Raw genomic sequence first — 24,258 nt, 5'->3', positions numbered from 1 at the left:
GTCCTTTTACACGAATTAGTAAGTTAATCATCACTTAACCACACCAGAATGCAGAATGAATGCTTATGGGTTAAGCCAAAGTTGAAGAAAGTAACCAAGAATCTATAATAGGATTAGATAATGCATTCAACAAATCAAAACTAAAATGAAAACAAATTAGGGGCTGTCTCATAACTATAACTTTGGAAAGCATGGTCATGGACAGGTGGCTGGGGATCAGGATCAAGCAACTCTAGGCCAACTCTGATTTCAGCCAGGGACAGTGCTGGCTGTTTGAGCCAAGCTAGACTAGACGAAAACCTGCACCCTAAGAGCAGAGCCCAATGCAGCAAGAGAAGCTTGTATATTCGCATTTGAAAGGGTCTGCCCCAAGCAAAGACAAGTGAAGAGGGCGTGGTGCTGGGGGGCGTATCAGAAATAACAAGTTTCACTGATGATGTAGGCCTATGAGGATAGCAAGTAGGATGGGTGCTAGATTGTGCTTCTCCAGGAGTGCGGTAGGCTTAGGCCTACATTGTCATTCCATGGTGAAGCAAATTGCAGTCTGTGCACTTATTTGTTTTCATCAATATCATCATCATCAACAGCTCGGCGCCTCTTATTTTGGTTTTTGCCTGGTCTTCAAAGGAATCACCAAGAGATGTTTGGAAACATTTACATGTACTACATGTACATGCATGATACAGTCTCATCTTCTTAACTAATACTATGGCTTTAGCACAATCCCTCCTCCCCCCCCCCCCCCCGTGCACCACACAAATTGAGCTTGTGTTTCCACCATCCGTGAACACTTGCAGTGTTACTGTAATGATTGAAACTTTATATGCTTTTCGTTGTATTCTTGTGTCGACCATCTTTAAATTCCAGGGATGAATCATAAACAACACTCATCCTTTCCACAGCAATGCTAGCACCAGCAGCTTACCATTGAATCATCCTGATCAATATTTTCCAACCAAGAAATCCAGCACCGTCTATCTTCCATTTGGTCAACTACATGATTAATACCGAACATCAGTCTTTGTATGTTGTGTCCTAGACACAGTGTAGTTCTCTGTCATTATTTCTCTTTCAAAAATCAATTTTCAATGGAAAGGGTTTGAGGAAAGAAAAGCCACGAAGCATTGTCGTTTGAGGTATGTATGTATTGTATGATGATTTTGACCAGAGATCTTGTTTTCCCACTGCAATGCATTATCTTTCGCTTACCAGCATAGGTATGATTTGGATCCTGCATAAGCTATAAAGCACTAAAGGGAAAATTTGTTCCGTGTATTGGTAAACCGGTTTCTGTCTTATTGCGATAAGTAGGCAGATGTTCATACATTCATAGTCATAGCAATGGAGAGTTGAATGAGGGGCTGGTATATTTTTCATCTATCACCGTTAATTATTTGAATGGAAGGACGAGAAGGGCAAAAGTCATACCAGCAAGTCTCCGTCATCCTCTCAGTCTCACAATCAAAAGTCTTGCTCCAATCCTCTCTTCCTTTTTAAGCAGTTAAGGGAAGAAAGTAGGTGTTCTTATTATTGTTGCTGGGAGCATCGAGGTTAGACTGGAAAATCATTTCAAAGCTAAACAGGAGTAAAACATTTACCTGAGGATACATAATTTCCATCATTCATATCAATGGAGGAGTTTTAGAAATGTCAGTCTGTCATTGTGTGAAGACACTGGTGTGGGTGTTGGCTAGATTAAGTTAATGATCAAGCCATCAGGCCTTGACATTTTGGGATAGGAATTAAGAGCAATTAAGTTGCTCAGCTACAGTTTTGTGGATCGATGGATTATATTTTTGTCACATCCTGTGGACGGTGTCTTATTTGATTATGAACTGTGCTTAGATGTGGTTCATTTATTCTTTATACATTTAGATCTCTAAATAGGTTGATCTCTTGAGTACAGCTTATCCCCAACAAACGTGAACAGAATGTGCATTTGGGGCATAATGTCTGGGTAAAAAATTGTATTATTTTTCCACACTCATTCATTCTTTGCAGGAAATGAACAGTTCTGTTCAAAGTAAGAATCAACGGAAACGATGAGTGCTTCCATCATCCATGACAAAACTGGCGTCACTCTTGCCCCCGATGACATCAACGAGATCCAAATGGCGTCATCAACATCACTATCCTCCATTACATCCACAACGTCTGGCTACGACGAAAAGAAACCTATATTGAAAAATAACGCAGACGGTGGTGCTTTGCGGAAACGTGCAAAGAAGGACGGTGCCAATGGAGCGCATACGACGTATCATGATTTTAATCGCATGTCCCAGATTTTCCCACGAAATATTGGTGATGAGTTGAGGAGGACCTTAGGGCTTTGGGGCGGAGTGTTTGGACCTGTCGCTTTGGCACAATGTAGTAATTTATTCTTACGCACGGGTGAGTAAATGATGTTTTTGTGGATTTCGAAATTTGGCATATTTGAATTAGATATGATGATGTTGTCCTTATACTGCAAACAGAGGAGAGCCTCTATGGCGAGCAAACAAAGTTGTCACGGTTCCTGATCTCCACCTAATGGATAAATCTGGGGGTGAGTTGAAGTGAATGGTTTGTGCAGGGGCAGGTCATAATCCATCCAATCACTTGCAAAGGCAGTTGGCTATCCCCGCCAGCCAGTGATAATTACAGCCCTTCTCTCTCGAGTCTCCTATTTCCTCAGATAAGCGGGAGCAGACTCCAGTGAATGCACCAACACTGGACATCCATCTCCACAGTCTACCTTGTGGCCGAAAATATCAACATAAAACATATAACTTTCACATTATGTTTGTTATTCACTTTATTTTGTATTTTTGTCCAATTTTTACAGATTTCAGGTTTCAATATCATCAAAAAATTGGAACTTTACAAAAGGAAAAGTCGCCTGAAATATACAAATCTTATTATAGAACTAAATCATTCTAATTCCTATTTCATAAACAGATAGAAACCAACATGCATTCTACCTCTATCCTTGTTATCCTAACTACTGCTATTTCTTAAGTTTCCATGGTAACCGATGATGGCAGAGTTTGGCACACCTGAACAGTTTTCTGTGGGTATTGTGAACCATCGATATTGCAATCTTCTTGAAAGATCTTCTTTCTTTTTTTCAACATCTTTTTCACTTTGCAGATGGCAATCGTATTCACTTCAAGTTATCATCACCATACAATGCCATAGAACTAGAAGCAATATAAATCAGGATCTCGGAAAGAGCACAGATGTGTTAAATTTTCTACTTGCCCTTGTGGAAATGTGCACCGCATTACCACTTTCCCAAGACAACCAAATATTGCTGTGACTGGGGACAGCTCAGTTTTTTAAAAAAAAGATACAACCCCATCCTGACAAAATTCCCAGAACTAGCAGCCCAGGTAGTGCTTTGCCAGGATTAAAAAGGGAAGGGTATTTTCTCTTTTTGATGGATGAAGGGCAGAGAGCAGTTTTAGCCACACAATAAATTGTTATCTGACTGGAGCACACTTTTAAGTTTCAATGAGACTGGAAAGTCTCTTAGTCTTACACCCGAGTGGAGCATACACAGCTGCCTTCCCATCACCCTGACCTCAATTATCCCCGATGGATGAGAGTCTGAGCGAGATGGTGTGCTGAGATGGTGCATCGCTAATAGCAGGTGTATAGAGGCTGATCAGAGTTGATGAAGCCTTACATTGATAATAATGGTGCGTTTCTGCGGTCTGCTAACATCAGCAATGTAAGGGGATGAAAAATATTCCAGCAAAAGGGGTGGGAGGTTTTGAGAATGTTATACCAGCTCAAAGGGTTTCGGTTCAAATCATATTTGTGTTTTATAAAGCATATTTTCAGCCAGAACAGAAACTACATGACATGTATGGAGCCGTTCTAATTTCTACTGCCGTCCAAGTTTGACCCCACTCTCTGCTTACAAATCTCTTATCAACACCGATGGGTTAACTAGAGCTTTCTTCGTGATATACCGTTGTGTACCCCGATCTGATTTCCTTGTCATTCTCCATGAGAAGCACTTACAATAAGCCCGAGGCTAGCCTGTTGAGAATGAGATCTCATCATAGGGAGGTGTTTGCATGTTTCCCTAAAGCCACAGATTAGGTAGAGTGTATGTAGAATGGGTTCTCTTCATTAGACATGCCAGAATGATGCTCTCTATCTCTCTCTCTATCATGCTGCATACACTGTACTACTTTGTGACCAAAGGGTTAGAATAGGCAACAACTCAAATAAGAACATTGATCTCTAGCATTTACAAGGTGCTCTTTCTGACAGTTTGAACCATATTTTCAAATGCACCAATATAATCCCTCATCCACTAATGGATTCATCCATCACACTAGCATTAGGAAACATTTATTAGAGATCTCTGGTTAATTTGAAAGATAATGATGAAAATAAAAAATAAAATTTGAACATTGGAGGGGGATATGAGCCACTCGATCAATGACCTCCAACGTGGGTGGCAGTGAATAGCTGGAATTGCTCACGTTGTTTGGCAGAATGTAACCTGGGCCACATGGTTTGCTGTATCATGACTCAACCACTGAAACAGTGGATATATGGCACACTGAATGATACTCACATTCAATGAAGTGTGCTACAACAGTGTCACAGAAAATTATTCTTTGGTGTGTGTAGTTGCAATTCATGACATCAGATTATGAACCAATTGATTAGTTATGGATGAACGATTGTATTATAACCCCAACCAGCTGTGCGATTGAGTGTGTAAATACCAGGGGAGCAGACACCATGATGATAAGATGATTACCAAAGAGGTGCCCTCATTATTTTGGTAAGAACTAACTAAGGGACTTAAAATTGTTGGTCCTATAAACCAATCCAGAACTCAAATCGACAGAAAAAACAAGCAATTCATTAACCATACTTAAATATTTATTCAAATCAAACAAAATTAAACTGCACTCAAAAAAGAATACACCGGTGAATACATTACTAGATTTACCATGGAAAATGCATAAAATTGGAAGACTGTCCATTGGCTCAATATCGTTGGAATGTTGCGCAGTAGTGCATGCCGTATTGGAATTCGGTGACCAATAGATTACTGAAAGTCATATGTTACCAAAAATAAGCCTACTTTTGGCAGCGTATCAACAGACTGTTCTCTAGTGATCTGGTGGACTTGTGACGTTAGGGCCTTGCAAAAGAATGAGTTTTTTCATTCTTTATATTCCTAGGCAAAAGGGTACATCAACCGTAATGTGCCATGGGCATACATGTATATATTCATGAAGCTCTTTTCTTTTAAATAGGTTACCTGTTGCCAGAAACTGATAAAAAGGTCCTGCTGAGTGAATATGTGTGTACACCTCGCATGCAATTTTCATTAACTTCGAACTGATGAAGTTATGCCCTTGCCATATAAAAACATAATACATTCAGAAACCCTTTTTAAGTTTCATAGAAATTGACAGCGCATCTATCCTCAGCATCCAGTGAGGACGTATCCATCACGCACCAAGTTAGGGTTCCAGGTATGCAGCTATTCTATTCTCTTTCGGTTTACACATAACTGAATTACCCTCACAGTACACTACAGTAAAATTAAAAGCACAGATCAGATACAAAAAATTTGGAAGGTACTTAACACACACCAATACTGTCTAAAGTCTTTCTTCCCTCAATTTACAAGACACCCGTCCTAATCCTCGATATTCTCTCCAGCTCGCATTCGACTGAAGACCTCGCCCAGCATCTGGTTGCACATTGCTGCGTAAGGATTCATAGCGATGACTTGCTGTTTGGCAAAACTTCCGCCCAAATTGGCGGCTATTTTGAAATCATTCAATGCTTTTTCATTGTGACCTGGAAGAAAAGAAATGTTGATCATGTGGAGAAAAGAAATTCCTGATAATTTCAGGAGATGTATAACTTGACTCCAGCAAGATTATCATCTATTCTAAATTTGTCTATAGCATCTTTCATTCCAGCCAAAAGACCAGGGCTAAGGCCATGGTAGTTGGTGGGCTCCAAAATGGCCTTTGTGCCCATTAACCTTTTCCAACACCCAAGGCCATGAAGTCTTCATGAATTCTTGTTGTCACTCACAGAGATAAGTTTGATGGACTTATAATTATGACTATGTCCTTACCTTCTAATCTCTCAATCAGTCCTCTCTGTGTAAACGACTGACATGCAACTTTGCCTTTCCCCTCACTTAGCTCAATAGCTTTATTCAGATCACTCAATGCCCCTGTAATACAAGCAAAAGAATGATAAAAAAATAATAGATAACACAAGTTTACACAAATCACTGAACACTGAATAAATGGTGATGTATCCATTTGTAAAAATTATTCTTTAGTCTCCATAGATAACACAAGGAGCAACATTTTGGTACTCACTCCCAAGGTGATTCAAGTACTAATAAACATTTCTTTCCTGATCATACTCTGGAATTGATAATTCTGTGCTGAAATGTATCTGCAGAGGTGTAGGGTTGCCTTTTCGATAACAGACTCGCAGCTAGTAGCAATTAGTTCTGAAGAGATGTTAGGTTTGTTCTCTTATGATAGACATGCGACCCACGGAAAGTGGCCAAATAATTCTGAATGGCTCTCTGAACTTCATCACTCAAATTACCTTGGGTGACTCCCTGCAATCTGAGCGCCTGAGCTCGGTTGTTGTAGCATGATGCTCTTTCTGGAGACACTTCAATAGCCTGGCAGAAGAAATGTAGAGCTGTTTGGATGTCTCCTTTTTCTGCAGCTTGTACGCCTTCTAATTCTAGTCTGAAAAAACCCCTAAAATTGAATGCCACCTCTACATAAAACGGACCCTATTTTAATAATGGGCTGCCAACCTTTATACCACACTTTTAACAACTTCTTCTGTGTTCTTGTAAAGGATGGGGCCCTTTCAATTATTTTAGTATCATTCAACATGGCAGGCGGTATTTGCACCACGCCACCACGGGCACCACGCGACCACCACGCCACCACGCGAACAGGCGGAGCGATCATAATGACGATATCAAAATAGCGGCCGATTCATTGGATCATGGTTTCTTGGAACAATTATAGATGGCGTTGGCTGCTATCCTAGCTTCTCTGATGCCCGTTTTTGGGATTATTGGAATAAAGGCATACGCCAACTACGGAAATACGTACTGAATTACCGTTGAGTAACTAGACCTACTCCAACTGACGACTGACCTGCAAAAACCATACGAGTACGAGTGGGTTATATAGTCGATCTCCCTTTAAAGGGGTGGCCGTTCGTTTGGGTGGGGTGGGTTGGGGGGGGGGGAGGAGTTAGATTTATCACTCACTCGAACACGTGTGCATAGTTTCAACATACTGTTGTGTGAGAGACCCTTATTGGCGACTTTGTGTAACTTTATCTTGCCTACCTAGCTGTTGCCTATAGTTTCCCATTAAAGGGGGACTATGTAGGAGCAGGGGGTCAAATTGGCCAACTTTAGCTGACTTATAAACAGAGTAAGGGCATTAGGTCTTATTTGATTCATCACTGAATGTATCCCTGTTACAAGCGTGACTAGGTTAGGACAAACTGTGAGAGGTGAGAGACTCACTGGCTACTTTGTGTAACTTTATGTTGCCTACCAAGATGTTGCCTATAGTGCCCCTTTAATGGACAAGTCTCTGTACAACACGAATTCGCAATAATAGGTCTCCGATCTATACTTTCTCCGCAGTGACAGTATTGTGATAACAATAATGGTGTGATAAGATCTCTCATGACAAACGGTTGGACACGGATGTATAGCGGCTTAATAATAGCCCTGCTTTTTGCAAATGCCATTAACAAGTAATAAATACTCGTAAATCCCGTCAGGCAACAACGCAGTATACCAACATGCCATCTATAATTGGTAGGTGTAACCACAACTCTCAAGTGTCTGTGGTCCGATGGTCTGTTTTGATATCGTTATTATGATCGCTCCGCCTGTTCGCGTGGTGGCGTGGTGGTCGCGTGGTGCCCGTGGTGGCGTGGTGCAAATACCGCCTGCCATTCAACATCCCGATTCCAAAGGATTTATTTCTCACCTCAAACTTCACCATATGAAGGGCATAGCAATTTCATAGCTGTCATGTCTTGATCCTTGGAAGATATCAGATTTAGGAACTATAGATGGATTTCATAACAACAATAAACTGGTTTATTGGTGATTATACCGGAAGTTGTGACAAGCCCAAGATGGCTACAACACAAGCACATTTGTGCGACCACTACTGATATTATTATACAGGGTGTAACATAACACAGTATCCAACATTCCTCACCCCCAGAAGATGCCAGTCCATGATACGTGAGCTTGATCAAAACCTAATAACACTGTAACTGGAAACCCACTGACTAGGATAAGTCTATACACATAGTCTCTAAATAATCCAATTGTCTATAGGATTTGATTTACACTCGAATGTGCTAACACAATATTCAGTACACAGTAAATCTGCTCACTGCTGGAGGTAAGTATAATTATCTGGAATACCAACACTACAATTACTCAGTTATAAACGATTGCTTAACTCAACTGAACAATAATGAAAATGGAACACACAATATCCATATGCAATTACAAGTTCAACATAAGAATGATTAGGTACTCATATTGAATGAATGTCAAGAGCCACACTCGCAGCGCAGAATTAACAAAGGATTGACATACTAAGGCAGCGATCCGCCTACACCTTAGACGCCTATTGATTAGCGCTACAGGTCAAGCCTATCTGGCGGATGGCTGACCCGACTGGACCTACGAAGAGGTTGCTGTGGCGGTCCAGCAGATGGCGAAGGTGGGGCAACTACTGGTGGAGTAGCAGCCTGCGGTGTCCTAGTGACCACAGAATCGGAATCTCTCGGATTTCCCTGAATTTCCTCCCGTTGTGGAATGGGCACAACCTGCGGTGGTTGTGACACGATTTCATCCCGTTGTTGAGTTGGCACAACCTGCGGTGGTTGTGTCTCGTGTTCAACCGATGTGTCCTCCTGTGCCTCGTTGAGACGTATAGCATCCTGATGGCGGCGCCACACGCGACCATCCTTCAAACGAATAGTGTATGATACCGGTCCTGATCTTGATGTGATGCGTCCCGGATACCAGTTCAGACCACGATCAGCAAAGTTCTTAGCGAAAACTGCGTCATCAACGCTAAATTCCCTGGCTTTAGCCTTCCTATCATGACGCGATTTCATGGCAGTTTGACCACGTAACACAGATGATGACAGGTCTGGTACTGCCAAATCCAATCTAGAGCGAAGCTGACGATGCATGAGGAGCTCACATGGTGCCATGCCAGTGGTAGCATGGGGCGTTATACGATAACGGAAAAGAACCTCCAGGAGACGAGATTCCAGCGATTGCGATTTCGATGACTTTGACAGTCCACTCTTGATAGTCTGAACAGCGCGTTCAGCGAGCCCATTACTGGCCGGGTGATAGGGTGCTGTGAAGATATGACGTATTCCGTTACTCTTGCAGAAGTCCCGGAACTCTTGACTAGTGAAATTCGAACCATTGTCCGAAACGATAATATGCGGTAATCCGTGCACTGCAAATGTTGCTTTCAGTTTGCCAATAGTGTTCAACGACGTTGCAGAGTTGAGCACATGAGCATCGATATACTTGGTATGTGCGTCTGCAATGATGAGAATCATTTTTCCCTCATATGGTCCAGCGAAATCGATATGAAGACGGAACCATGGTTTACCAGGCCATTCCCATGGGTGAAGCGGAGCGGCGGTTGGTTTCTTCACATGCTGTTGACAACTCTGACAATCTTTCACTTTCTGCTCAATGTCCTCATCCAAGTTTGGCCACCAGATATATGATCGAGCCAGTTTTTTCATCCTGACCATGCCTGGATGTGCCAAGTGCAACTCCTCCAGGAGCTGACGATGACCTTGTGGAGGCACGATGACCCGAGCACCCCACAAGATACAACCCTCGTGTAGAGTTAGTTCATTTCTACGATAGAAATATGGCTGATATTGCTTATCAACCCGCTTAGGCCATCCTGAAAGGATGAACTTTCGAACATTGGCCAACACAGGATGTCTGTTGGTCCAGGTGGCGATCATGGTGTGCGTAACGACAGTGGTGTCAATCTGATCCAATGCATGAATGAACTCTGCCGGTGGTGGAGAAGCTGGTGGGGGCGACGCTGGTAGTCGACTTAGGCCATCCGCGTTACCATTCTGTTGCCCTGGACGATAGACGATTTTATAGTCATATGCGGACAGAGTTAGAGCCCACCTTTGTATGCGCAGTGCGGCCGTTGGTGGTATTGGTTTGTCTTGATGCAACAAACCTACTAACGGTTTATGATCCGTCAACAAGGTAAAAGTTCTTCCCCATAAGTACTGGTGCCACTTTTTGACCGCAAAAATCAACGCTAACGCCTCCTTTTCCAGTTGCGAGTAGTTGCGTTCAGCAGACGATAAGGAACGTGAAGCATACGCGACAGGTCGGTCCTGTCCTTTGATTTCACCAGGATGAGACAATACCGCACCAAGTCCGTAAGGTGACGCGTCTGGAGCTACGATTATCTCCTTTGCTGGATCATAATGCACAAGGATTTTCGATGATTGTAACAGTTCCTTAGAAACCACAAAAGCTTTCTGCTGATCAGGACCCCAATGCCAGGACCCTTTCTTGCGCAAGAGTTCATGTAATGGTTCCAACACGGTTGCACGATTTCTCAAGAACCGTTCATAATAGTTCAGCATTCCGAGATATGCCTGCAGTTGTTGGATGTTCTCCGGTGGTGGTGCCTTGACAATGGCCTCAACCTTTTCGGGGACAGGATGCAAGCCATCCTTATCAATGCGGTGACCCAGGTACACAACAGCATCAGCATTGAATGTACATTTCTCTTCTCTTAACCGCCACCCTGCGTCTAGCAGCCGTTTCAGAACTTTCTCGAGATTAGCCAGGTGTTCCTGAGCGGTCTTGCCCGTAACTAAGATATCGTCGAGGTACACAACGACATGATCAAGTCCTTGTAATAGATTGTCCATTGTTCTCTGAAAGATGCCAGGGGCGGAAGAAATGCCGAACGCTAGACGGTTATAGCGAAATAACCCACGGTGTGTGTTGATAACTACTAGTTCTTTCGAAGCATCGTCTAGCTCCATCTGTAGGTAGGCATCCGACATATCAATCTTGGTAAAGGTCTGCCCTCCGGCCAACTTAGCATACAGATCAGCTATCTTTGGTATTGGGTATTGGTTCCCCCTGATAGCCTGATTGACAGTGAGTTTAAAATCACCACAGATACGAACTTGCCCATTTGGTTTACGAACAGGCACGATCGGTGCAGCCCAGTCGGATTGAGCCACAGGTTCAATGATACCCAGAGCTAACAATCTGTCAAGTTCCTTATCAATTGCCTCGAGAAGTGCATACGGTACTGGACGCGCTTTATGAAATACCGGTACTACGTTTGGATCGATATGTAGTTTTGCCTTGGTTTTGACCTTGCCTAGGCCTGGTTTAAACAAGTCGCGATACTTCGACAACACAACTTTTATTTCACTGATGCGCTGATTTATCTTCTCATGCACAGAATGAGTCTCGAAAATTGTTTGCCACTTCAGACACAATTTTGACATCCAGTCTCGTCCTAGCAGATTTGGACGATCTCCGGGCACGACTAGGAGAGACAGCTCCGCCTGTTGGTCCTCGTACGTAACAGGAACTACACACATGCCTGATGGTCGAAATTCTTCACCAGTATACGTACGTAACTTCACCGAAGCTGGTTCAAGATTTAAAGTTTCTGTCCCTGTGCGCAGTCTATCGAACTCATCCTGACTCACAATGGTTTTTGAAGCCCCGGTGTCGACTTCAAACGTTATGTTCACGCCATTGATTATAGCATCGACGGTATATGGCGTGATAGGCGACTCTGCCCATGCCTGCTTTCTACGCTTAGGGAACTTGTTTGGATCCTCGGACTCCGTATTGAACAAGTTGTAAGTGTCCTCCCAAGGCCGGTTCTGATTATTGCTGTAACCGTACGTATCGTCATCACCAACATGATGCTGCTTGTGCCTTTGGCTGAATCTCGGTTTTGCTGATTGACCAGCCTGAGTTCCCTGTTTTGCCTGTTTCGATTTCCGGCAAACCCTAGCATAATGGTTCATGATACCACAGTTATTGCAGCTTTTCCCCTTTGCAGGGCATTCGTTCTCATGAGGGTACGGTCCCCCACACAAGCCACAAGTTAAGTCTTTCGACTTCGGTTTTGCTTTGGGTACAAACTTTTTTGGTTTCGATCGATTGTTCTGTGACTCCACTTTCTTGATAACGGTTTCGTGTCCATCAACCATAGCCTTGGCCTGAACCCCGCTAGCCTCTCTAGCCCTAGCATAGGCTAAGAGTTGCTGTAAGGTGAGGTTGGGGTCCCGCAAAGCCTTTTGACGAACTTCAGAGTCACGACAAGTTTGTACGATCTGCGATTTAATCTCACGATCCACATCATGAAACTCACAATGAATGCTCAGTTTTCGGAGCCGAACATGATACTGGTCAGTCGATTCATCCGGCTTTTGCCGAGCCTGACGAAAGCTGTAGGTTTCGAATTCAACGTTCTTGGCTGGTTGAAAATATGCTTTGATTGCATTCTTGCACGCAGCATAATCATCAGCAGCGCCTCGATCAGGGATATTTTCGAATATCGTGAACAGTTCCTCGCCCACACAGTGCAACAACATTGCCCTCTGGCGGATTTGATTGGTGATATTGGTTGCAACTAAAAAGTTATCAAAACGCTTGGTATATTGCTCCCAACGGGAGGCTGCCGTTTCTTTAGGCTCAAGAGGGAAATGTTCCAACTCTGCTAGCTTGGGTTTTATCGACATGATGATTGAAAGGTTATCCCGAAGCTACGATACGATGCACTGCACTGGCCGATACGATGTATGATGATGTGCGCAGAGCAACCGAGCAGGGTTCTGCCCCGATTCTACCTCGATTTATGCACAGATACACGCGAGATACCGCTTACGAAGTGATGTTGCCGAAAGTTAGTTTACCCTCGTCGCCAAATGTCATGTCTTGATCCTTGGAAGATATCAGATTTAGGAACTATAGATGGATTTCATAACAACAATAAACTGGTTTATTGGTGATTATACCGGAAGTTGTGACAAGCCCAAGATGGCTACAACACAAGCACATTTGTGCGACCACTACTGATATTATTATACAGGGTGTAACATAACACAGTATCCAACAATAGCCTGGGACGTAGTTGTGCCAAGATGGTACCATACTTAGATTATTTATCAGTGCCAGTGGAAAAACAATATCAAACTACTCAAGCTCTAACCCAAAGACATTTTTGGACACCCTGTGGGCTGTACTGCTCTGCATTTTTTGGGACACACCGTGTTTTGCATTGCTCATTGCAATAATAGGCCCCTAAACACTCCCTGTAGAACCACTCACTGATCAGTTACCTCTTGGATTCTTTGATTTCTGCACTTTCTGGTTCATACTCCGTTACCTCCGCAACAGGTTCAAGAAGATCTTCTGTTATTGGCAAATTAGGGTTGAAAATGGTATTTAAAATTGCGTTATCGTGCTGAGAAATATTTTGGGACTCCATGATGGAAGTCAGCGCCACCACGTGGACCTCGTTCATGCAGATCAAACTAAGCGATCTTGTTTGTTATGATCAATTTCATACCGTCTGTTTTCGCAAATATTGATGTATATGCAAGTCACTGGCATTTAGTGCAATACATTATCGAATTATCTTCATTCCATACCGCATATTTCAATATCTTTATTCTGATTAAGGAAATTACAGCATCAAGTCCAAACTCAAAAGCGATCGATTGGTTATACCTGGCTATGTCACATGACTTTTTATGGGCGAGCACATGACCCACTTTTGTATACAATCATCACAATCACGCTGTAGAAATGATATTTCCCTAGTTTATAGACTATCTGTGATCAGAAAGAGGATCCGGTAGTTTCATTAGAATGTCATTTTCGTATGGGTCAACGTCGCCATCAAATAAAAGCATGGATTCATTCTATGGTGGCGCAAACAGTGTGGATGAAGCCAGTAGTGATGAACAATATTTGTTGAATCAAGAACCTGCTGGTGATGAAGAAGGTGATAATCAACATACTCCACTGATGAAGTCACCTGGAAGCAGGCGTTACAGCAGCATGCCAGGGCCTGATGGATACCACAGGCTGACAAGTATATGCATCAAACCTGATGAAATGGGAGGTTCGACTACTGTTTCGAGACGGTCGCTGAATACCATGGCCGGAGTGTTTGCACCAGTTGCTTTGTCCATGTTCAGTACTGTCATCTTCTTACGTTTAGGTGGGTGTCTTCATCTATTGTTAACATCGTGTTTCAGCATCAGAGTGGACACTTTGTCAACCACGTCCATGACCATCTCGTGGCCACTTTGTACAAGTCAGAGATAGCCATTCAGGTTGTCATGATTCTCACTCTCACTTCCTCCAACTGGTACGAAGTTATATCATATATATATATCAACCTATAGGCCTAGCCCTGCCCCACGTGCTATGTCAAAGCTCCGTTGTCTAGGTACTTTGAGATATCAGTGCAGTGGCAAGCAAAATGTGGAGATACAATATACACAAGAAATGTGGAGATACAATATACACAAGAAATTCTTCTTGAATTACATATTACTCCTCATAGCTTTGCCCTCAAAAAGTTATCGCTTGAAGTTCACTACCCTGAAACTGCTGTAGTTTGTTCTTCAGTCTTGGACCATTTTTCTGCAGTCTCAAGTCTGCTGCGATTTTAATATGGGTGGGGCTCTTTTGTCTTCCTGGATAAATCTTATTGACTAAAAATATCACAGAATATCGCAAAACCTGTGATTAGACATGTTTCATGTTAGATCGTGATCAATGTTGAATTATCCTGCAGGCATCACATCACATGTATGTCACGTTGTGTTGTCTCTGTACTTCCTGTGGGCATTTTAGTATTGGAAATTTACTTTAAAAAACGATTATGCACATGTAAATTGTCGATTCTCACTTACTAAGAGAGAAAAGAGAGTGCCAGACTGGTTCACTTTGGACAGAAAAAAGTGATTACTCTGTTTCTGTCTGTTTTAAGTTGTTAATGGAAGAAAAGTGTTACATTATATATCCTTTGATAGACAGGAGAAAAAATGTGCACCTGGGTCACTTGTATAACAAATTGAAATCAATTATGTACCGATAAGCGAGTAATGAGTAAATAAATATTGATGATTGTTGCTCGACAGAGGCCAACAATCAATGAATCACAGGCCAACAATCATCATCAATATACTTTTGTCAGATTTTCTTTCCAGCCATACAGAGACATGTGATCTTGTTCTACATAGCGATGATTATAATTGCAGGTTGCAGCAATCAAAATCCCTTTTTTGCATGGCACCTTTAATAGGTCTGCTAAAAAAAAAAGGGTCTACAGTATAAATCATGTATCCATCGATTTCTAGGGCAAGCAATCGAACAGTCAACACTGAGAATGACTGATGGTTGCCTTGGAGCTTACCGGTATTGTTATTACCCGGTACTATGCTTGTTTGAGATTGAAGTGTCACAAGTTCATGTCTCATGATTGACACGAGTTGAGAGTCTGTTTGAGAGGGTGCATGCGAATTTCCATGGTGTCACTAATTCTGCTCCATACTTTCATTAGCAAGATTATCAAGTCTTTGGGGTCAAGATGGAGCAGATCATGATTGAAACTAAATCAAATCATGATGAAACAATAGTATTGTTAAGAATAGGGGAAATGATATTGTTGCGAATGAAAAAAAACATGTTGTTTGAATTTTCCTGAAAAAATGGTTTCATGTTCATACGCATGAATTGATTGTTCTGGTTGACAGTTGTCTTCAGTATGTATTCACACACAATGAGAAATTTTCAAATCGAATTTCAAATTTTTAACTGTCAGTGCAGGCCTTTGAATCGATTGTTTAAATGATTTTGCTGCATGAAAACCTGCCCAAAATTTGCCCTCCCTATTTGTTTCCATAAAACCTGGACCACTTCTGTTGGCCCTTGCTGAACTACACTTACATGTAGTTGTGAACTTTTCTACATGAGATAAATATGTATTATGTTTGTCTGCAGTGGTTGGCTTCATACATGTATGAATGAATCTAATCACCTTCAACAGTGACCTCCTGAACGGAGTTTCGTCTTGTGATAAGAGGTGGTTACGACAGGCCTAAGAAAATTATTGGAAATGCCATCATAAGCCTACTTCAACTCTTCAATTCAATAGATGGAAAAAGTACACGACACAGGCCTACATGTACTACTCTCCCGGACTCTTTGTGACCGCGATGGAATTGGCCAAAATCGAACACAGAAGACAAAAAGTTGGCCGTGTGATGGTGTTCTTTCATTTAACAATATCTTATATTATCTCGCTGCAGGTTTAGTTGTTGGTCAGTCAGGCCTCCTCGAGTCCATCGCACAGTTCATCCTTGCCTACTTCATCCTGGCCATGACGATCTTGTCTATATGTGCCATTTCAACGAATGGTGCTGTGGAAGGGGGAGGAGCGTATTGTATCCTTGAACGTTTGGAATAATTGTCGAAGAGATAGTTTGTCAGACGTGGGAGTCCAGATAAACCCTTAGGCAGGTTTGGCCAAAATATAATGAGCTGCTGATTTAGTTGATGACAACATGGACAATGTCACATCTGAGCTGATAAAAAGAACTGTATCGCAAGAATTGATAATGACTAGTCTTATTCATGGTACAGGAATAGCAAGAATTTTATGAATTAGAAAATAAGACATATTTTTGAGTGGGCTGATCAAGGGCTTTTGTAGCCGTGTTGAATTCACTATTTTCTTTCCTTAACAATGCGCAGACATGATCAGCAGAGCGTTAGGGCCAGAATTCGGAGGCAGTATAGGATTTCTGTTTTTCCTAGCCAACGTGCTAGCGTGTGGTCTGTACATCGCAGGGTTTGTCGAGGGGGTCATTGATAATTTTGGACCAGGAGGTAAATCAATAACATACATAAAATTTGGTAGCGTTGCTTCCTTCAACCAAAACTGTCAACTGTGAAACAAGTTGTCAGATTGGCTCATTTTTGATACTACTTTATGGACTGTGAATTGACACCACAGTTGGCAAAAGTTTGAACAAGAATAAGTATGTGACCATTGATTATTGCTTGGTTAACATGGTTAATTATCATTGCGCATGCGTAATTTTATGGTAAATCCTTCGAGAGGTAAGATTACTGAATGATTATGATATTTGTTATAGGTAATTTCATCGGGGCGGATCAACCATATCTACCAGCAGAGGGAGGATGGTATCCGTATCTCTACCAGACTGTTGTTCTGCTGCTCTGCCTCATTGTTTGTATCATTGGTGGGTCCATGTTCGCTCGGACGTCTTTGGCCATTCTCTTGGTAAATAGGTTTGGGGTGTTTAGAAGCCTCTTGAATGAAACTAAATCGTTGGCACTGCTGTTCTGCTCACAGCCGAAAGTGCATTTCACAAGGCCAGGCTGCGGTCACCTTACTCAATAAGGTGAATGATCATCCAACTTGCTCTGACAACACTGCTTTTGCGATTTTGCATTTTGCATTCATTTGAGAACCGGGACCTTCCTCCCGGGCTTGCCTAACGGTATTTACTTGTAGATTGAACTTCTCTATAGCGAGTAAAGAAGCATTGACTGTGCTATCAAAACTGAAATTGTTGTAACATGATTTGGCTGATTTGATGAACTTTTCTTATCTGATTCCAGATTGTGGTGATTTGCATATTGTCAGTTATGGTCAGTATGTTTGCGGTTGGTTCATCGTGTGTCACCATTCCCACATCCAATAAGGTCGCATATGCCCAGAGCGGCTTGAATGAAACCACCAATCTCACACTCTGTGGAAACTACACGGGTCTCAAACCACAGACTTTCGCTGAAAATACTTTTGGTAAGTACAGCAGGACGGCCAAGGCTGTGACACTGAGAAGTCTGGCTGACGGGTACAGATCTCTTGGGACACCACAAAGCTAGTCTTTGAGAGCCATAAGTGGTATTCAGGGCTCGAGATAACCCTGGAAAAAGAATTTTGAAGCATGAAACCTGGCCCAGGACCCTGTTTACTTACCAAAAAACTGTTGAAGAAGTCCTGAGGTTTTGTTGAAAACTTTGATTTGACTCCCATTCAAGAAAGTCTTAATCAAGCCTTGTGACATGCAGTGGGTTAAGTTCAATCGTGATTTCAGTGAATAACTTTGTATCATGTAGCTGATAGTAAACAGAGAGCTGTTTTGGGATATTGTTGAAGTAGTGAATAGAAAGCAGTTAAAATCAACAATATGGACTTCATTTCCAACGATTTCTTTCAGAAAATTACACCATTGACTACAGCCAGGGAGACATCCAGGGAAAGCCACTGTCTTTTGTTGCTGTTTTTGCCATCTTGTTTAGCAGCGTGACGGGAATCATGAACGGAGCGAACATGTCTGGTCAGTCAAATCAGGGTTATGATATGTTGAGGGGGGGGGGGTGCTAGGGGCGTTTGTCAATGTAACGGAGTCAAATTCTAATAATCTTGCTCAGGGTGAAGTGGATTGGCTCCTTGCTATGCATTATAACTGATCGTTTTAATTGAAAGTGAATCATATTTGTCGAATTAAAAGTTGGATTATGAACATATTCCTTTATTTCAGGTGAACTTAAGGACCCGAGCAAGTCCATCCCAGTCGGGACGATGGCCGCAACAGCTTTTACATTTGTGACATACATCTTGCTCACGATCTTAACTGCTGGAAGTAGTTCAAGGTAACGTGACTTCATGGAGTTGACATTCTTTGTCAAAGTTTGTTTTTCATTGCCATTCGGGCCGGCACCCACTTTGTACAGTGTTACGTCCTGGAGCCATATTTACAAAGCCCTCGCAACTTTTCGACCACGCTAATCTTTTGTCCGACAGTCAGTGAACAATAGGGTGTATGCAGGTGAACAATAGATTTGCGTGGTCGCAAAGATGCGAGGGCTTTGTAAATACGGCCCCTGGTGTGTAAAGATTGTTAACTTTTATTTGTTGGCTTTGTCAAAGATCAGTTGCATTGGAAGAAGAGTGCTTGACTCATACTGAGGAGGCCGCGGGTTCGTCTCCAGGGAAAGATCACAGCTGTTTCATCTCCATGTCCTCGAGCACTGCACCTAACCCTACATCTTTATTCAACACATCTATCTTTCCAGATATCTTTTGATAAACGATTATGGCTTCTTACAACAGATCAACCTCTGGCCGCCATTTGTTGTGATCGGAATGTTTGCGACCACCCTCTCCGCTGCCCTGGGCAATCTCATTGGTGCTTCAAGAGTCTTAGAGGCCCTTGCGAGAGATGAATTATTTTGTAAGTCTGACAAAAATGTACTCTCTGACACCAGCAAAAGTTTCTGTCCTGTTCCTTCTAGTGAAGGATAACAGATTCAGACTCTCCTTTTCTCAATTTGGAGACTCTGATATCAGACTCTCAGGGCAGGGGTACGAATTCAGAAACAATTTGAAATAGGACTCCATCAGAACTCGGGTGCTGATCATGGTTGAAACTGTGTTATTTTCTTTTTCTAGGGATTCTTTTACGACCAGCCACCATATCCACCAAAGGAGGCAACCCTTACGTTGCTGTTCTGATGACCTGGATCCTTGTGCAGGCTGTCATGCTCATCGGGTCTTTGAATGCCATTGCTCCTCTTGTATCGGTGTTCTTCCTGTTGTCCTACGCTGCTACCAATCTCTCGTGTATGGCACTCGATGTGGCGTCTGCTCCGAATTTCAGGTGAGTGATACTGATTTTGAAAATTGTTCAGAATCAGACATAACCTGGTTATACCAAGGACCTGTGATTATTCTGTGGTGTTGACCTGTGAAATTCTTTTACGGAATGATTAATTGGAGGAATTGCACAGCATTTTGTAGGGTGGAAGACTTACTTTGTCAGAACTGCACACATCATTTCTGAATAGGCCATGTCATTTCATGGAGAGTTGATGTTTTAAATCTATGGCGTTTATTTTCTCAGCATCTGTCCATGTGTAGAAACCATAAAACAATATAATTACCTAATTTTCGATGCCCTTGTGTGTGGATATGTAGTGGGTTCAAATTTTATGCGCTTCTATCTACCACCTCCAAACTTGAAATAATATTTCTTGAGCTTCCACCACCTACAGACTTGAAACAATTGCATATTGGTTCTCGTTAATTGCCAATGAAATCAATGGATGTCATAACTTGTTGTTCCAGGCCGACCTTCAAGTACTTCTCCTGGCACACGTGTCTCTTGGGACTAATCGGCTCCATCGTCATGACGTTCCTCATCAACCCGATATTCGCCTCCGTAGCCATCATCATCTGCCTCTTCCTCATCATCGTGCTACATTTCCGATCTCTGAACGTCTCGTGGGGTTCAATCAGCCAGGCGCTCATCTTCCACCAAGTGAGGAAGTATCTTCTGCTTCTGGATTCCAGGAAGGAACATGTGAAATACTGGCGCCCCCAGATGTTGCTCCTGGTATCAAATCCGTTGTCCTGCGGCCCGTTGATTACTTTCGTGAACGATATAAAGAAATCAGGCTTGTATATTTTGGGACATGTGAAAGTTGGTGAAATTGATAAGATGGGGAAAGACCCAACTTTAGAAGAGTATCCAAACTGGTTGCAACTTATTGACATCCTGAAAGTAAAGGCGTTCGTCGAGTTGACGGTTTCTAGCTCAGTCCGATCCGGTATTCATCATTTGATTCGGATTGCCGGTTTGGGCGGGATGAAACCAAATACGGTTTGTCTTGGGTTTCACGATGCGACAACACCGCAGGATGTCCTGTTCAAGGCAGCACCGAGAAAAAAGGGACTCTTCGTCAACGTCGAAGATCCAACAGATATTCTGAATCGGGACGGATTTTCCCGGTTACGTGGTTTGGAGGATAGGAAGCGACTATCTGGACAGGAGTATGTTCAATGCATACAGGATGTCCTGAAGATGCAGAAGAACTGCTGCCTATTCAGACATTTTCAAAATTTTGAAAAAAAGGCGGTAGTCAACAGCAAGAGGAAAATGTACATTGATGCATGGCCGATGAATTTCTTCAAACCAGCCAGTGTGACATATTTTGACACATCTTGCCTGTTCCTACTACAGATCGCTTGTATATTGCACATGGTTCCTGGCTGGAAACACAACACCACGCTACGTGTGTTTCTCTGCGTTGATGCCCGCGAGGACGACACACTCAGCATTGAGAACAAACTCGACAAACTTCTCCAGCAGCTGAGGATTTTAGCAGAGGTGAAAATAATCCGCTGGGAACACGTCACATGTCTCTTGGACGACAACTCCATCGTAGAATCAGAAACAGACTTTGGCAGTAATCCTGACTTTGATTATCTCCCGGAAGATTACGTTCAGGGCATGAATGATTTGATCAAAGAAAACAGCATCGACACTGCGGTTACATTTTGTTACCTCCCAGCACCACCTCTGAGTAAAAATTTCTTCGATCACTATCTCCGTCAGTTGGAAATACTGACAAGCGATTTGCCTCCAACTGTTCTCGTGCATGGCCTTCATCCAGTTACATCAACTACGTTATAATTCAGATTTACCATAGGGATAGTTCAGTGTAATTTGACTGTTGGAGCTGAAATCACCCAACAGAGTTAGTGTTCTCCAACTTTTCAAAGTTTGACTTGGTGGGGCACCACACTGAAAGCTCACTGAAACATCTAAAGATGTAACCCTGAGAATTATAAAAGGCCCCCAGGCTAATAATTTGTACCAGAAATCAGTAATTATATAACTGTACATCAGTATTTGTATCTTTATATCTGTTCTCCCATGCACAGGTAATTGTGCTTGACCCAAATTGTTGGGGAATTTATAACAGGTAATACTTTTTGTCAGATGTAAACTGGTTTAGGGCCAGTGACATGAAGTGGCATGCATTAGATCAGGCGCCTGTGTAATCCCTATACTAGTTACCTTGTGGCAGAAGGTACACTGTAACCTTTGCAACTGTAAACATTCCAGTATGCTTTTCGTGATGTGAATGTTGACGTGTCCTCTTTGTGAAAATGCGCTCCCATGAATACTATATTGAAGATACATGTACGCTGTATGCCATATCGATCCTCTACTTGGTAAAAAGTAAGAGAACTCTTACGGTTGGACGGAGTTCAAACCTCGTCCGTGTTTTGTCTCACCCAAATTTAATTTGATTGTTTGTTCTACATTCATGTCAATTGGTCTCATGTAATGAAGATGTTTTAGAATTATTGCAATAGCTTCTGTGCTAGAATATATTTTGTAGTTGAATGTACTAAGTCATATTTTTCCGTGTTTGTTTTGTCCTTGTTGTTGTGAAAGCATTTTCAAATCATTATCCTTGCAATATATCGTGTGAGGTATGAATAATTGGTTTTATAGCCTTTAGGCTATCTCCAGCCAGTGGTTTGGTCACAAGACTGTGAGCTGTAAATTCAAGCCTCAGCTTGTCTGAAAATGGTTTGTGGGTATTTCTGTTGCATGAAATGCAGAAACGAAATATCCATCCTCCATGTAATTTGTGGTAAAGCCCAGATTATTTGTGTATTGTTACCGTAACCCATTAGTTCATACTTGTATTGTGTTTTTCGGTTTGTGTACTAAAGTATATTACCCGACTAGTAAAAATAAAATTGCATCCTCCTTCAAGGTGTGCATGAATGATGCATACATTTACATGTGCTAATGGGTTTGTATTGTATATCCGCTTTGTATTCCGAATTACGTAGAGGAGTGGTGATAAGAATAAAGACTAGCAAATGCTTTTATCTAAAACCCCATGTACATTTACACTTTCTGTATGAAATTGAAGTAAAAGCATTTGCTAGTCTTAAGTCATGTCACCCATGGTTTCCCTGTCAAGACCAGCATTTATTGTAATCCATGTTGGGAGCTACTGACACTCTTAAATGATAGACAGGGCAATATATTTTAAGTAGTAGTTGGCATTTTGCTCTGTTATAATTTCCAGGACAGTTCACTAGATATGGCTTTGTCTTCACCCTTCACAAACTATAAAATCTTTACAATGGTTTTATTTTCACGAATACACTATCATGTACAAACTTGAAAAGTGCCAACATTTCAACTGAAAATTTCAGTTTACAGTTATGTATTGTACCTTTAAAATGCTGTATCGATGCTATTTAGCCAGTTTTGGTGCATCTGTTTCGCATAGGCCTATAACACATTAGATAGGCCTTTTGTACAGGCCTCCCTCAATCTGCTTAATATTGTCGACACAGTTTGCGTATCAGCATGTATGTGGAGACTCTTTGTTGTCTTCCTAGTACCTCAGCCCACCAAACCGAGACCATGTGCTCAATCAATCAAAATGTCATGTACCATTTGTATAATGCTTGTTATATGTATGGTTTGTACTTCATCAACGAATGTGATTTTATGTACTAATAATGCTTAAGATTATGACAATAATAAAATTGTGATATTGAGGTTAAATTTTTCGTATAAGTGAAGTTTTTAGGGAACAACAGAGTGTTCCAAAATGAAACTTTCACTGAGACTGGATCACTGGGCAGAATAGGTAGACCTTAGAATGGTTGTGGGTGTCTCGAGCTCATGAAGTAGATTTCAAACGCCACAAACTGTCAACCATCTCTCTTAGTCTTCCCAATTTCTCGGTCTACCAATGACCAATGAATGTCTGGTGGGACTGCTGTAGTCACGGTCTTCTAGCTCTGGTTCAGACCATTTCCCTCTGTGGTTGCTCAGTATCACAAGTCATAGGATGGGCATCGCTGTAGGCCCCTATTGGACTGATGCTCTCTTAGCACTTTAGATTTGCAGCGGACCACATCTTCATCACTAACAAGCTAACTTTTACTGCATATACTACCTCAACCATGTCCTGACAAAGTCCCTCAGATGCGGTGGCTGGGATGGATTACAACAGTCGATGGATTCTTCACAAGAACAGGACTGTCCATCTGAGATCGAGAATGAAGATGATGGGTCGCCAAATTACCTTATGAAACCAGGCTGAAAAAGAAGCAAAACAGTTAAAGATAATGCATCAATTTGTGATAATCACAATTCTGAGGGAATTCTCCCCATAACCCTCAAGTACTGTACTCAGCCCAACCTTGTAAGAACGTGACAGGTACTGTCATACTTCCTGTCGGACAATCATCCACTAATGTGACTGTACCCCACCTGAGA

General features: G+C 42.1%; 3 protein-coding genes across 4 annotated transcripts; 1 reads left to right on the top strand and 2 right to left on the bottom strand.

Moving 5' to 3' along the window:
* The first annotated feature begins 1,053 nt into the window (after positions 1–1,053).
* LOC135496809 (solute carrier family 12 member 9-like) lies at positions 1,054–23,538 on the top strand. Of its 2 annotated transcripts, XM_064786334.1 has the most exons (11): positions 1,054–1,136; positions 2,002–2,391; positions 16,432–16,566; positions 16,877–17,011; positions 17,281–17,429; positions 17,771–17,954; positions 18,373–18,492; positions 18,697–18,808; positions 19,232–19,389; positions 19,608–19,815; positions 20,283–23,538. In XM_064786334.1, exons 2-11 carry the CDS (start codon positions 2,043–2,045, stop codon positions 21,628–21,630), a joined length of 2,898 nt encoding a protein of 965 aa, XP_064642404.1. In that variant the 5' UTR covers positions 1,054–1,136; positions 2,002–2,042; the 3' UTR covers positions 21,631–23,538. The 2 variants fall into 2 exon arrangements, with proteins under 2 accessions (XP_064642404.1, XP_064642403.1); XM_064786333.1 differs by lacking the exons at positions 1,054–1,136; positions 2,002–2,391 and adding an exon at positions 13,877–14,333.
* Positions 3,094–13,619, bottom strand: LOC135496666 (tetratricopeptide repeat protein 36-like). Its single transcript, XM_064786110.1, has 4 exons — positions 13,447–13,619; positions 6,598–6,746; positions 6,107–6,208; positions 3,094–5,820 (listed from the first exon to the last, which is right to left on the bottom strand). The coding sequence occupies exons 1-4, from the start codon at positions 13,593–13,595 to the stop codon at positions 5,657–5,659; spliced, it is 564 nt and encodes a 187-aa protein (XP_064642180.1). The 5' UTR covers positions 13,596–13,619; the 3' UTR covers positions 3,094–5,656.
* LOC135496664 (uncharacterized protein K02A2.6-like) lies at positions 8,115–13,218 on the bottom strand. Its single transcript, XM_064786109.1, has 2 exons — positions 8,932–13,218; positions 8,115–8,883 (listed from the first exon to the last, which is right to left on the bottom strand). The coding sequence occupies exons 1-2, from the start codon at positions 12,844–12,846 to the stop codon at positions 8,695–8,697; spliced, it is 4,104 nt and encodes a 1,367-aa protein (XP_064642179.1). The 5' UTR covers positions 12,847–13,218; the 3' UTR covers positions 8,115–8,694.
* Positions 23,539–24,258: the final 720 nt, after the last annotated feature.

Source organism: Lineus longissimus, chromosome 12, assembly GCF_910592395.1.
Source record: "Lineus longissimus chromosome 12, tnLinLong1.2, whole genome shotgun sequence".
Taxonomy (NCBI): Eukaryota; Metazoa; Nemertea; class Pilidiophora; order Heteronemertea; family Lineidae; genus Lineus; species Lineus longissimus.
Note: the sequence above shows the minus strand (reverse complement) of the source record. Positions and strands in the feature narration are given on the sequence as shown.

Excerpts from the sequence above, each read along its gene's own strand:
- LOC135496809 (XM_064786333.1), top strand. The coding sequence starts at position 13,979 with ATGTCATTTTCGTATGGGTCAACGTCGCCATCAAATAAAAGCATGGAT. Across the intron at positions 17,430-17,770 it reads CGTCTTTGGCCATTCTCTTG|ATTGTGGTGATTTGCATATT; the intron begins GTAAATAGGTTT and ends ATCTGATTCCAG. Across the intron at positions 17,955-18,372 it reads TTTCGCTGAAAATACTTTTG|AAAATTACACCATTGACTAC; the intron begins GTAAGTACAGCA and ends GATTTCTTTCAG.
- LOC135496666 (XM_064786110.1), bottom strand. The coding sequence starts at position 13,595 with ATGGAGTCCCAAAATATTTCTCAGCACGATAACGCAATTTTAAATACC. Across the intron at positions 6,209-6,597 it reads ATTGCAGGGAGTCACCCAAG|GGGCATTGAGTGATCTGAAT; the intron begins GTAATTTGAGTG and ends CTTGTATTACAG. Across the intron at positions 5,821-6,106 it reads ACTGATTGAGAGATTAGAAG|GTCACAATGAAAAAGCATTG; the intron begins GTAAGGACATAG and ends CTTTTCTTCCAG.
- LOC135496664 (XM_064786109.1), bottom strand. The coding sequence starts at position 12,846 with ATGTCGATAAAACCCAAGCTAGCAGAGTTGGAACATTTCCCTCTTGAG. Across the intron at positions 8,884-8,931 it reads ACGAGACACAACCACCGCAG|GTTGTGCCCATTCCACAACG; the intron begins GTTGTGCCAACT and ends CAACCACCGCAG.